The sequence below is a fragment of the Drosophila subpulchrella genome, unplaced genomic scaffold (genome assembly GCF_014743375.2).
Source record: "Drosophila subpulchrella strain 33 F10 #4 breed RU33 unplaced genomic scaffold, RU_Dsub_v1.1 Primary Assembly Seq420, whole genome shotgun sequence".
Classification (NCBI taxonomy): Eukaryota; Metazoa; Arthropoda; class Insecta; order Diptera; family Drosophilidae; genus Drosophila; species Drosophila subpulchrella.
In genome coordinates, this window is record NW_023665636.1 from 364,065 (window position 1) to 378,636 (window position 14,572).

Below are 14,572 nucleotides of genomic sequence, written 5' to 3' on the forward strand. Positions count from 1 at the left end.
GAGTTTGAATTTTTAGTGTGCGCGCGCTCTTACTTGTCGATTTAGAATGGGCACAATGCCCGATTTATAAGAAGCACACTAGCCTAATTAGAATTGGCACACTAGCCGCCTTAGAATGGACACACCAGCCGAGCAATAACTTTTTAAGTAAAATGGCTGTTGTTATGATTATCAATAATAAATAATAATAATAATAAAAACAGAAATGACGAGATATACTGGGCTAGTGATCCTGATCAAGAATATTTAGACTTTATAGGGTAGGAAAAGCCTCCTTCTCCCTGTTACATACTTTCCGACGAATCTAGAACACTCTGTTGCTCTACGAGTAACGGGTGTAAACACTCTGCGGCCAACAGCAAACAGGTGAGGTAAGCTTACTCATTGGTATGAGCATCATCATCTGGGAGTCAACTGCGGAATCCTTTTTAGAGGGAACTCGTTCAGCATTTAGTGCGCAGCTAGATTCTTCTAGTCTTTTTACCCTTCCCTCCTGCTCGTTGTCCAACTTTAGGCAAACCAAGCCGTTTCCCTTTTTCTTCAAACAGAGACGCCAGGTGCCATTCGAACGGAGAGCCCGCAGCTAACAGACCAGGACCACTCCACGAACCGGACCAGGACTATTCCTGGTTTTCCCCGGAACAGTGCTGCTCCCGGACCATGTATCCCGTACGTACCCGAATTACTCCCAGACTAGACGCCCCGCGGGCAGCCCAAACATTCAAATTCGCTCTCTCTCTCCCAGTCTCTGTACAACCCGCATCCTACAATAAGTAAGTAAGTCTTTAATTTACCGAATTGCACTCAACTCGTAAAAGTCGTGATCCGGCTGTGAGGATGCGTGAAACACACCCTCCACATTTCGCCACTTCTATTCATTCCGCCACGAAGGCATACAATTGGAGATTACGCCACGAAGGCCATTTATTTATAAGTTATAATATATAATATAATTATAATATAAGTCGTTACGCCACGAAGGCAATTTATTTAAGTTCAAACTAGAAGCTAAGCTTATCCGATTTAAATATTGCGCGCACCAGGGCTGGAAAACCACCCAGTGTTGGTCAACCGAGGGCCAACAGCTGATAATGCCGATAGCGATAGGCGGGAGGTTCGATAAGAAACTGTGTTGGGAAACGAAGAAACCCGGGCTTACATGCGGCCGCAAGGGCGGAAGCTCGCTCTCATTCTCGAATGGCAGCCAAGGCGATCAGACCTAGGAGCGGACTTCAACCCGGAGTGGTACAGCGGCACGAGCGTCGGCACGCCGGATCCAAGGAGTAAGTGGGACAGACAATAGCGATCAGCCTGAGCTGCTTACTCAGTGCAAACGACCACCCGATCGCCCACAAGGAGCATAGGAAAGGATCGCCTCTGGCCACCCTCTGCTGTGAACCCCGCCCCAAACGGTTTAGGTAGTCGCGAGCCACGTGCAGTGATCTGTGCCGGTCGGGAATCGTGTTGCGCCAGAGAAGCTTACTTAGTGCAAACGACCACTCGATCGACCACAGGGAGCACAGGGAAGGGTCGCCGCCGGCCATCCTCCCCTCGGATGCCTAACCCCTACCCCCTACCCCAGTAGCTTGTGAGTCGCACATCCAGGAGGAACGGCCACGCCGTCCAGTTTTGTTGGTATTTTCTCAAGGGATCGGCTACGCCGCTCGTTTCGTTAGTATTTTTGCCGGGAGCAGCCCCGCCCTCCACTATACCTTTCGGGTGCCGTGTTGCGCTAGAGCTGCTTACTCGGTGCAACGCGGATACTCTGGCCTCCTTTCCCCACAAATCCCCGCGGCAACTCCCCGTCCAGTTTCGTCCCAATACTTTTCTACAAATTTAACTGTAGAGGACCCTGGCCGGACTGAGTTTTATCCCAGCCCATGAAAAAGGTCCTTACAGTTTGGCGCCCGAACAGGGACTAATAAGGACGACTAGATATCCTTCAGGAGAGTTGGGTTTTTACCACCAACCGCATGGCCTAAAGACCCATGTCCAGTAGACGAGATTTAGAGAAAAATAGGAGACCGCAGGAATAGTTAGAGTAGGGGATCCCGTAACGCTGCGCCCGCCAACGCCAACCCACTCCCGGAGCGCCACATAGCCACGTGGCCTCCCACGAAGCCGTCAAGCGCATACCGCGTCCCGAGCAGCGCCCACAGAGCGGCCCAGCAGCGCCCAACAAGCGCCCAACAAGCGCCCAGTGAGCGGCGTCAGTGCACCACCAGCGGCACCCACCCAGCGCTCCCACCAGGAGCACGCACAGCGCGGACACGTGGTCACCAGCCACACAACGAGCGTCACCAGGAGCACGCAACGAGCGGCCCCGCGCCCTCAGCGGCGTCATTTGCACCACCAGCAGCACCCACCGAGTGCCTACCGAGTGCCCACCGAGCGCCACCAACAGCGCCCATCAGCAGCGCCCAGCCGCGCCCTTAACAGCGCCAACCGCGCCGGATACGTGGTCACCCGCCACGCTACGAGCGCCACCAGGAGCGCCCAACGATCAGCACCGCCGCTCACCAGCCGCACTCACCAAGCGCCAACGGGAGCGCCAGCCGCAACCACATCGGTCAGCCAGTGCCGCACGTCAGCAGCACCTGCCGTGCGCCCAGCGCCCAGTCACGCCACTAGGAGCGCTCACCGAGTGATCCCCAGCAGAGCCATCGGCAGCGCCACCGCGCGTATGCCCAGTGTCTCGGGAAAAAAAACGTCAGAGGACGCAGAATCAAAGCCAGTTCCGGCAGCTGCCGGACTGGAAGAGGACAGGTTTTTCACCGCATCCGGAGGTGATTCCACGACCGCAAACATGGGGGTCAGGTGGATCGCCTACCGCCGGAAGGACGAGCTGCAGGCTCTGCTAAAAGAGTTTGGACTTGACCCGAACGGCCAAGTAGACGAACTACGACCACGATTGGCATCCTTCATCGGCGGAGGAGACCACAGCCCGGCTCTACGAGAGCGCTTTGCCGCACTGGAGGCAATATACCCGGAAGCACCCACCCAGAGGACGTCCACCAGTCGGGCCACCTCACCGATGCCCGGAATTGAGGATCACACGCTTCCCGTGCCCTGCTCAGGGAACCTACGGAAAAGCCCTGGACGGGAGATACCGGCTGCCAACCCAGCCGCCCATCTTCCGCACAGCCCTATATCCGCGGCAGTGTTCGCCGAGAAACTGCGAGGATGGGGCGTACTGTTTGACGGACAGTCAGACCCCGTTCATTTTATAGAACGCATCGAGGAAGGTGCCACTGCCTACAATGTGAGAACGAGTGACATACCGAGGGCCGTCATTGGACTTCTCTCAGGCCGCGCCGAAGGCTGCTACCGGGCATACCAAATGCACACCGAGCCATGGGAAACTTTCCGGAGAGAGTTTCTGGAGTTTTTCTTGCCTCCGCGGTACTACCAGAGCCTAGAAGATGCCATCCGGACCAGGCAACAACAAGTGGCCGAGCCCTTCAAAATATACGTAGTGGAATTACGCCTGATGATGCAACGCGCCAAGTACTCACTAGACCAGGAGCTCGAGCGGATCTACGAGAATTTGATGCCGGAGTACCAGCTTTTCATACGGCGACATGAGTTCTCCTCACTAGAGGGGCTTACCCAACTGGCAACTGCGTTCGAAATCGCACGGGATCGAGACCCCGTTCGACATGCAGCCCTAATTCCAACCGCAAGCTGGAATTCCGGCAGGGAGAGCAGCGGAAGACCCGCACCTAGACCCCAGAACTTTCTAGCTCCAACGCCCTCTGGACCCAGGAGGCCGGCGATATCCAACGGGATGATCGCCCAGGCAGCGGAACCACCGGTTGACATCGGCCGAGCTTGTCACCGCTGCGGAGAAATTGGACACTTCGCACGAGAATGCCGAAACCCACCGCTGATGCACTGCTGGGACTGTGGGAAATGAAACATCCGTACCATCGACTGCTGCCGCCGGACGGAAAACGGCCAGGGTCGCCGCCCACGTCGAGAGCCTGCGGTGACCCACTCGGTGCTCCCCCATCACTAGATTCCCCACTCCGCCTGGCAGGGGGGCGGATTATTGCCAATGTTACCATCGAGGGACAACCTTTCTCGGCAACAATTGACACAGGAGCCTCGCGAAGCTTTGTTAGCGAAGCGATCGCCAAGCGCTTAGACTCAGGAAGAAACAGCAGAGAAGTCCGCTCCCGCATCTCTCTGGCGGATGGATCCCAGAAAGAGGTGACCAAGGCCCTCCAGGCGCAAGTCGGCTTAAACGACCGACCGATCGGGCTGACGCTACTAGTCCTGCCAACGATCCTGGACGAAGTGATTTTGGGCATCGACTTCCTTTGCGCCATCAGCGCAACTCTAAGCAAGTCTGCGGGCAAGTCTGCTTGCAACTAGCCCCACCTGCCACCCGGAAGGTAGAACCAACCCTAGATACGCGGGCGACTCCTACGGCCGCAACCGCGCAATCCCCAAGCACATCCGGTACGCCGCAATCATCGCAAGGCACCGAGGGGGGAACCAAAACAGTTCCAAAGCCTGCTCCGAGGACTCACATAAAGTCAAACGCCAGTGCGGAAGACAAGTCCTGACCCCTCGGGACCCCCGTTGTCGAGGAACCCGTCAGGTGACACCGCGGGAACCTGCATCACCACGGAGAACAGCTACGGCCTACAGCCGCAGGCGGACGCCGCCACGGCAAAGGGGAAGAACCCGTTTCGACGCCCCTCCACGAGCGCCATGTTGGCCACCACAACGGTGGTCGCGCTTTTGAATACAAGTTCCAGCTTCAGACGGATGCAAGTGATGCAGGACTTGGAGCAGTCCTCACTCAGAGCATCGATGGAGAGGAAAAGGTCATCGCCTACGTAAGTCGACGCCTCGAGCGAGCCGAGGAAAACTACTCCCACTCGCCATAGTTTGGGCCACGCGGAAGCTACGCTGCTACTTGGAGGACTACCAGTTCGACGTGATTACTGATCACCTCGCTCTCAAGTGGTTGAACTCGATTGACAACCCCACGGGCCGCATAGCCCGGTGGGCTCTGGAGCTGCAACAATACCAGTTTACCGTCCTCTATCGGAAGGGCAAATACAACGTTGTCGCCGACGCCCTCTCCCGACAACCCCTAGGGATGCTTCAGCTGATCGCGGAACACGGAACTCAGTGCAAATGGATCCAGAGGATGCAAGAAGAAGTCCAGAGGCGCCCCGAAAAGTTTCCGGATTACACTCTGGATCACGGACAGCTGTATCGACACATCGGACACACCTCAGACGTGGGAAACAGCAACCCATGGAAGCTTTGCGTGCCTCGGGAGCAGAGACAACGAGTGCTGGAGGAATGCCACGACCACCCTTCTGCTGGTCACCTGGGCATCCGGAAGACTCGCAGACGGATTGCCCAACGATATTTCTGGCCGGGATTACATCGAGACGTTATGCGGTACGTCACCAGCTGCTTGAGATCATACCCCTAAAGAAGGCCACAGCCGCCCAACTGGAGTTTGGATTTCGGGAAAGGATAATATCCCGCTTTGGAGCCCCCAGGACTTTGATCTGCGACAACGGCACGCAGTTCACCAGCCGCGGTTTCAAGACATTCTGTCGCACTAACGGCATCAAACTGGAATACACAGCTCCCTATTCCCCGCAGCAGAACCCCACCGAACGGGCAAACCGGACCATCAAGACAATGATAGCCCAGTACGTGGACCAGGATCACAGGACATGGGATCAGCTACTGCCAGAGATCTCGCTGGCCATAAACACGAGCATCTCAGATAGCACCGGTTTCAGCCCCGCCTATCTGGTGCAGGGTAGGGAACCCAGATTGCCAGGAGCCCTCTTTGATGTGGTCACGCCTGGTCTACACTCGTCGCCGTTGGACCCCACTGAGCGAGCTAAACGACTTCAGGAAGCTTTCCGCACTGCGCTGGAAACCAACCAGATGGCTTCTCAGGAACAAGGCCGCCACTACAATTTGCGACGTCGCGAGTGGAGACCCCAGCTCGGATCACACGTAATGGTCCGCCTTCACCACCTGTCAAAGGCCAGCGAAGGCTTTCACGCGAAGCTTGCTCCTAAGTACTCGGGGCCATTTAAGGTGCTGAAGTTCCTCTCCCCGAATATCGTCAGGATACAACATATGGAAAACAGGAAGAGGCGAACAGCAGGAGTAGGCGACCTGAAGGAGTACCACCAACGTAGCGACCAACTAGGGGACCCGGAAGAAGCCACCGGAGAGAGCGCGTGCCCAACATAAGGGAGTCGACGAATATAAGTCGATCCTCGCACTCAGGCAGGACAAGTCATGGAGGAGGCCCAGTGGATCGTCGCCCCAGTCGGCTGGAGGGTAGACACCCACCAGCGACGACTGCCTACAGCCCTAGTCGCATCCATCCAGGAGCAGGATCGACGGAGGGTGCGCTACCTGCGCCAGATCGAGGGTCATCGGTTCCGAGTCACCATCACCGCCGGGCGGGAGGTGATCGTTTCCCTCCGCCATAATCACGCCGAAGAAAGGGGGGGGGGGGGGGGGGGGGGGGGGGGTGTGAGGATGCGTGAAACACACCCTCCACATTTCGCCACTTCTATTCTTTCCGCCACGAAGGCATACAATTGGAGATTACGCCACGAAGGCCATTTATTTATAAGTTTTAATATATAATATAATTATAAAATAAGTCGTTACGCCACGAAGGCAATTTATTTAAGTTCAAACTAGAAGCTAAGCTTATCAGATTTAAATATCGCGCGCACCAGGGCTGGAAAACCACCCAGTGTTGGTCAACCGAGGGCCAACAGCTGATAGTGCCGATAGCGATAGGCGGGGGATCGATAAGAAACTGTGTTGGGAAACGGAAAAACCCGGCAAACCGGGCTTACATGCGGCCGCAAGGGCGGAAGCTCGGTCTTCTTTCCCGAATGGCAGAAAAGGCGACCAGACCTAGGAGCGGACTTCAACCCGGAGTGGTACAGCGGCACGAGCGTCGGCACGCCGGATCCAAGGAGTAAGTGGGACAGACAATAGAGATCAGACTGAGTGCGAGTAGGGGACTAGGAAAATAACTTGTGAAACTAGCGAATAATAAAGACAAGAGAGAATGAAGAAGTATGTGTCCGTGTGAATTTGTGCATTTTTCGGGAACCCACCTGCAGTGATTTGTGCCGGTCGGGAATCGTGTTGCATTAGAGAAGCTTGCTCGATGCAAACGACCACCCGATCGCCCACAAGGAGCATAGGAAAGGATCGCCTCTGGCCACCCTCTCCTGGGAACCCCGCCCCAAATACGGTTTAGGTAGTCGCGAGCCACGTGCAGTGATCTGTGCCGGTCGGGAATCGTGTTGCGCCAGAGACGATTACTCAGTGCAAACGACCACTCGATCGACCACAGGGAGCACAGGGAAGGGTCGCCTCCGGCCATCCTCCCCTCGGTTCCCTACCCCCTACCCCAGTAGCTTGTGAGTCCCACATCCAGGGGGAACGGCCACGCCGTCCAGTTTTGCTGGTATTTTCTCAGGGATCGGCCACGCCGCTCGTTTCGTTAGTATTTTCGCCAGGAGCAGCCCCGCCCTCCACTATACCTTTCGGGTGCCGTGTTGCGCTAGAGCTGCTTACTCGGTGCAACGCGGATACTCTGGCCTCTTTTCCCCACAAATCCCCGCGGCAACTCCCCGTCCAGTTTCGTTCCAATATTTTTCTACAAATTTAACTGTAGAGGACCCTGGCCGGACTGAGTTTTATCCCAGCCCATGAAAAAGGTCCTTACAGTTTGGCGCCCGAACAGGGACTAATAAGGACGACTAGATATCCTTCAGGAGAGTTGGGTTTTTACCACCAACCGCATGGCCTAAAGACCCATGTCCAGTAGACGAGATTTAGAGAAAAATAGGAGACCGCAGGAATAGTTAGAGTAGGGGATCCCGTAACGCTGCGCCCGCCAACGCCAACCCACTCCCGGAGCGCCACATAGCCACGTGGCCTCCCACGAAGCCGTCAAGCGCATACCGCGTCCCGAGCAGCGCCCACAGAGCGGCCCAGCAGCGCCCAACAAGCGCCCAACAAGCGCCCAGTGAGCGGCGTCAGTGCACCACCAGCGGCACCCACCCAGCGCTCCCACCAGGAGCACGCACAGCGCGGACACGTGGTCACCAGCCACACAACGAGCGTCACCAGGAGCACGCAACGAGCGGCCCCGCGCCCTCAGCGGCGTCATTTGCACCACCAGCAGCACCCACCGAGTGCCTACCGAGTGCCCACCGAGCGCCACCAACAGCGCCCATCAGCAGCGCCCAGCCGCGCCCTTAACAGCGCCAACCGCGCCGGATACGTGGTCACCCGCCACGCTACGAGCGCCACCAGGAGCGCCCAACGATCAGCACCGCCGCTCACCAGCCGCACTCACCAAGCGCCAACGGGAGCGCCAGCCGCAACCACATCGGTCAGCCAGTGCCGCACGTCAGCAGCACCTGCCGTGCGCCCAGCGCCCAGTCACGCCACTAGGAGCGCTCACCGAGTGATCCCCAGCAGAGCCATCGGCAGCGCCACCGCGCGTATGCCCAGTGTCTCGGGAAAAAAAAACGTCAGAGGACGCAGAATCAAAGCCAGTTCCGGCAGCTGCCGGACTGGAAGAGGACAGGTTTTTCACCGCATCCGGAGGTGATTCCACGACCGCAAACATGGGGGTCAGGTGGATCGCCTACCGCCGGAAGGACGAGCTGCAGGCTCTGCTAAAAGAGTTTGGACTTGACCCGAACGGCCAAGTAGACGAACTACGACCACGATTGGCATCCTTCATCGGCGGAGGAGACCACAGCCCGGCTCTACGAGAGCGCTTTGCCGCACTGGAGGCAATATACCCGGAAGCACCCACCCAGAGGACGTCCACCAGTCGGGCCACCTCACCGATGCCCGGAATTGAGGATCACACGCTTCCCGTGCCCTGCTCAGGGAACCTACGGAAAAGCCCTGGACGGGAGATACCGGCTGCCAACCCAGCCGCCCATCTTCCGCACAGCCCTATATCCGCGGCAGTGTTCGCCGAGAAACTGCGAGGATGGGGCGTACTGTTTGACGGACAGTCAGACCCCGTTCATTTTATAGAACGCATCGAGGAAGGTGCCACTGCCTACAATGTGAGAACGAGTGACATACCGAGGGCCGTCATTGGACTTCTCTCAGGCCGCGCCGAAGGCTGCTACCGGGCATACCAAATGCACACCGAGCCATGGGAAACTTTCCGGAGAGAGTTTCTGGAGTTTTTCTTGCCTCCGCGGTACTACCAGAGCCTAGAAGATGCCATCCGGACCAGGCAACAACAAGTGGCCGAGCCCTTCAAAATATACGTAGTGGAATTACGCCTGATGATGCAACGCGCCAAGTACTCACTAGACCAGGAGCTCGAGCGGATCTACGAGAATTTGATGCCGGAGTACCAGCTTTTCATACGGCGACATGAGTTCTCCTCACTAGAGGGGCTTACCCAACTGGCAACTGCGTTCGAAATCGCACGGGATCGAGACCCCGTTCGACATGCAGCCCTAATTCCAACCGCAAGCTGGAATTCCGGCAGGGAGAGCAGCGGAAGACCCGCACCTAGACCCCAGAACTTTCTCGCTCCAACGCCCTCTGGACCCAGGAGGCCGGCGATATCCAACGGGATGATCGCCCAGGCAGCGGAACCACCGGTTGACATCGGCCGAGCTTGTCACCGCTGCGGAGAAATTGGACACTTCGCACGAGAATGCCGAAACCCACCGCTGATGCACTGCTGGGACTGTGGGAAATGAAACATCCGTACCATCGACTGCTGCCGCCGGACGGAAAACGGCCAGGGTCGCCGCCCACGTCGAGAGCCTGCGGTGACCCACTCGGTGCTCCCCCATCACTAGATTCCCCACTCCGCCTGGCAGGGGGGCGGATTATTGCCAATGTTACCATCGAGGGACAACCTTTCTCGGCAACAATTGACACAGGAGCCTCGCGAAGCTTTGTTAGCGAAGCGATCGCCAAGCGCTTAGACTCAGGAAGAAACAGCAGAGAAGTCCGCTCCCGCATCTCTCTGGCGGATGGATCCCAGAAAGAGGTGACCAAGGCCCTCCAGGCGCAAGTCGGCTTAAACGACCGACCGATCGGGCTGACGCTACTAGTCCTGCCAACGATCCTGGACGAAGTGATTTTGGGCATCGACTTCCTTTGCGCCATCAGCGCAACTCTAAGCAAGTCTGCGGGCAAGTCTGCTTGCAACTAGCCCCACCTGCCACCCGGAAGGTAGAACCAACCCTAGATACGCGGGCGACTCCTACGGCCGCAACCGCGCAATCCCCAAGCACATCCGGTACGCCGCAATCATCGCAAGGCACCGAGGGGGGAACCAAAACAGTTCCAAAGCCTGCTCCGAGGACTCACATAAAGTCAAACGCCAGTGCGGAAGACAAGTCCTGACCCCTCGGGACCCCCGTTGTCGAGGAACCCGTCAGGTGACACCGCGGGAACCTGCATCACCACGGAGAACAGCTACGGCCTACAGCCGCAGGCGGACGCCGCCACGGCAAAGGGGAAGAACCCGTTTCGACGCCCCTCCACGAGCGCCATGTTGGCCACCACAACGGTGGTCGCGCTTTTGAATACAAGTTCCAGCTTCAGACGGATGCAAGTGATGCAGGACTTGGAGCAGTCCTCACTCAGAGCATCGATGGAGAGGAAAAGGTCATCGCCTACGTAAGTCGACGCCTCGAGCGAGCCGAGGAAAACTACTCCCACTCGCCATAGTTTGGGCCACGCGGAAGCTACGCTGCTACTTGGAGGACTACCAGTTCGACGTGATTACTGATCACCTCGCTCTCAAGTGGTTGAACTCGATTGACAACCCCACGGGCCGCATAGCCCGGTGGGCTCTGGAGCTGCAACAATACCAGTTTACCGTCCTCTATCGGAAGGGCAAATACAACGTTGTCGCCGACGCCCTCTCCCGACAACCCCTAGGGATGCTTCAGCTGATCGCGGAACACGGAACTCAGTGCAAATGGATCCAGAGGATGCAAGAAGAAGTCCAGAGGCGCCCCGAAAAGTTTCCGGATTACACTCTGGATCACGGACAGCTGTATCGACACATCGGACACACCTCAGACGTGGGAAACAGCAACCCATGGAAGCTTTGCGTGCCTCGGGAGCAGAGACAACGAGTGCTGGAGGAATGCCACGACCACCCTTCTGCTGGTCACCTGGGCATCCGGAAGACTCGCAGACGGATTGCCCAACGATATTTCTGGCCGGGATTACATCGAGACGTTATGCGGTACGTCACCAGCTGCTTGAGATCATACCCCTAAAGAAGGCCACAGCCGCCCAACTGGAGTTGGGATTTCGGGAAAGGATAATATCCCGCTTTGGAGCCCCCAGGACTTTGATCTGCGACAACGGCACGCAGTTCACCAGCCGCGGTTTCAAGACATTCTGTCGCACTAACGGCATCAAACTGGAATACACAGCTCCCTATTCCCCGCAGCAGAACCCCACCGAACGGGCAAACCGGACCATCAAGACAATGATAGCCCAGTACGTGGACCAGGATCACAGGACATGGGATCAGCTACTGCCAGAGATCTCGCTGGCCATAAACACGAGCATCTCAGATAGCACCGGTTTCAGCCCCGCCTATCTGGTGCAGGGTAGGGAACCCAGATTGCCAGGAGCCCTCTTTGATGTGGTCACGCCTGGTCTACACTCGTCGCCGTTGGACCCCACTGAGCGAGCTAAACGACTTCAGGAAGCTTTCCGCACTGCGCTGGAAACCAACCAGATGGCTTCTCAGGAACAAGGCCGCCACTACAATTTGCGACGTCGCGAGTGGAGACCCCAGCTCGGATCACACGTAATGGTCCGCCTTCACCACCTGTCAAAGGCCAGCGAAGGCTTTCACGCGAAGCTTGCTCCTAAGTACTCGGGGCCATTTAAGGTGCTGAAGTTCCTCTCCCCGAATATCGTCAGGATACAACATATGGAAAACAGGAAGAGGCGAACAGCAGGAGTAGGCGACCTGAAGGAGTACCACCAACGTAGCGACCAACTAGGGGACCCGGAAGAAGCCACCGGAGAGAGCGCGTGCCCAACATAAGGGAGTCGACGAATATAAGTCGATCCTCGCACTCAGGCAGGACAAGTCATGGAGGAGGCCCAGTGGATCGTCGCCCCAGTCGGCTGGAGGGTAGACACCCACCAGCGACGACTGCCTACAGCCCTAGTCGCATCCATCCAGGAGCAGGATGGACGGAGGGTGCGCTACCTGCGCCAGATCGAGGGTCATCGGTTCCGAGTCACCATCACCGCCGGGCGGGAGGTGATCGTTTCCCTCCGCCATAATCACGCCGAAGAAAGGGGGGGGGGGGGGGGGGGGGGGGGGGGGGGGTGAGGATGCGTGAAACACACCCTCCACATTTCGCCACTTCTATTCTTTCCGCCACGAAGGCATACAATTGGAGATTACGCCACGAAGGCCATTTATTTATAAGTTTTAATATATAATATAATTATAATATAAGTCGTTACGCCACGAAGGCAATTTATTTAAGTTCAAACTAGAAGCTAAGCTTATCAGATTTAAATATCGCGCGCACCAGGGCTGGAAAACCACCCAGTGTTGGTCAACCGAGGGCCAACAGCTGATAGTGCCGATAGCGATAGGCGGGGGATCGATAAGAAACTGTGTTGGGAAACGGAAAAACCCGGCAAACCGGGCTTACATGCGGCCGCAAGGGCGGAAGCTCGGTCTCCTTTCCCGAATGGCAGAAAAGGCGACCAGACCTAGGAGCGGACTTCAACCCGGAGTGGTACAGCGGCACGAGCGTCGGCACGCCGGATCCAAGGAGTAAGTGGGACAGACAATAGAGATCAGACTGAGTGCGAGTAGGGGACTAGGAAAATAACTTGTGAAACTAGCGAATAATAAAGACAAGAGAGAATGAAGAAGTATGTGTCCGTGTGAATTTGTGCATTTTTCGGGAACCCACCTGCAGTGATTTGTGCCGGTCGGGAATCGTGTTGCATTAGAGAAGCTTGCTCGATGCAAACGACCACCCGATCGCCCACAAGGAGCATAGGAAAGGATCGCCTCTGGCCACCCTCTCCTGGGAACCCCGCCCCAAATACGGTTTAGGTAGTCGCGAGCCACGTGCAGTGATCTGTGCCGGTCGGGAATCGTGTTGCGCCAGAGACGATTACTCAGTGCAAACGACCACTCGATCGACCACAGGGAGCACAGGGAAGGGTCGCCTCCGGCCATCCTCCCCTCGGTTCCCTACCCCCTACCCCAGTAGCTTGTGAGTCCCACATCCAGGGGGAACGGCCACGCCGTCCAGTTTTGCTGGTATTTTCTCAGGGATCGGCCACGCCGCTCGTTTCGTTAGTATTTTCGCCAGGAGCAGCCCCGCCCTCCACTATACCTTTCGGGTGCCGTGTTGCGCTAGAGCTGCTTACTCGGTGCAACGCGGATACTCTGGCCTCTTTTCCCCACAAATCCCCGCGGCAACTCCCCGTCCAGTTTCGTTCCAATATTTTTCTACAAATTTAACTGTAGAGGACCCTGGCCGGACTGAGTTTTATCCCAGCCCATGAAAAAGGTCCTTACAGTTTGGCGCCCGAACAGGGACTAATAAGGACGACTAGATATCCTTCAGGAGAGTTGGGTTTTTACCACCAACCGCATGGCCTAAAGACCCATGTCCAGTAGACGAGATTTAGAGAAAAATAGGAGACCGCAGGAATAGTTAGAGTAGGGGATCCCGTAACGCTGCGCCCGCCAACGCCAACCCACTCCCGGAGCGCCACATAGCCACGTGGCCTCCCACGAAGCCGTCAAGCGCATACCGCGTCCCGAGCAGCGCCCACAGAGCGGCCCAGCAGCGCCCAACAAGCGCCCAACAAGCGCCCAGTGAGCGGCGTCAGTGCACCACCAGCGGCACCCACCCAGCGCTCCCACCAGGAGCACGCACAGCGCGGACACGTGGTCACCAGCCACACAACGAGCGTCACCAGGAGCACGCAACGAGCGGCCCCGCGCCCTCAGCGGCGTCATTTGCACCACCAGCAGCACCCACCGAGTGCCTACCGAGTGCCCACCGAGCGCCACCAACAGCGCCCATCAGCAGCGCCCAGCCGCGCCCTTAACAGCGCCAACCGCGCCGGATACGTGGTCACCCGCCACGCTACGAGCGCCACCAGGAGCGCCCAACGATCAGCACCGCCGCTCACCAGCCGCACTCACCAAGCGCCAACGGGAGCGCCAGCCGCAACCACATCGGTCAGCCAGTGCCGCACGTCAGCAGCACCTGCCGTGCGCCCAGCGCCCAGTCACGCCACTAGGAGCGCTCACCGAGTGATCCCCAGCAGAGCCATCGGCAGCGCCACCGCGCGTATGCCCAGTGTCTCGGGAAAAAAAACGTCAGAGGACGCAGAATCAAAGCCAGTTCCGGCAGCTGCCGGACTGGAAGAGGACAGGTTTTTCACCGCATCCGGAGGTGATTCCACGACCGCAAACATGGGGGTCAGGTGGATCGCCTACCGCCGGAAGGACGAGCTGCAGGCTCTGCTAAAA

The 14,572-nt window shown here is 57.4% G+C and overlaps 1 protein-coding gene across 1 annotated transcript in view; it reads left to right on the plus strand.

The window, feature by feature from the left end:
* The first annotated feature begins 1,159 nt into the window (after positions 1-1,159).
* LOC119562329 (mucin-1-like) overlaps positions 1,160-14,572 on the plus strand; it is a 47,336-nt gene continuing 33,923 nt past the window's right edge. Inside the window, exons 1-8 of the mRNA XM_037875487.1 lie at positions 1,160-1,283; positions 2,151-2,786; positions 2,895-3,190; positions 6,913-6,991; positions 8,004-8,534; positions 8,749-9,044; positions 12,769-12,847; positions 13,860-14,495. Coding sequence (XP_037731415.1) covers positions 1,160-1,283; positions 2,151-2,786; positions 2,895-3,190; positions 6,913-6,991; positions 8,004-8,534; positions 8,749-9,044; positions 12,769-12,847; positions 13,860-14,495 — 2,677 coding nt within the window. The remainder of the gene's footprint in view (positions 1,284-2,150; positions 2,787-2,894; positions 3,191-6,912; positions 6,992-8,003; positions 8,535-8,748; positions 9,045-12,768; positions 12,848-13,859; positions 14,496-14,572) is intronic.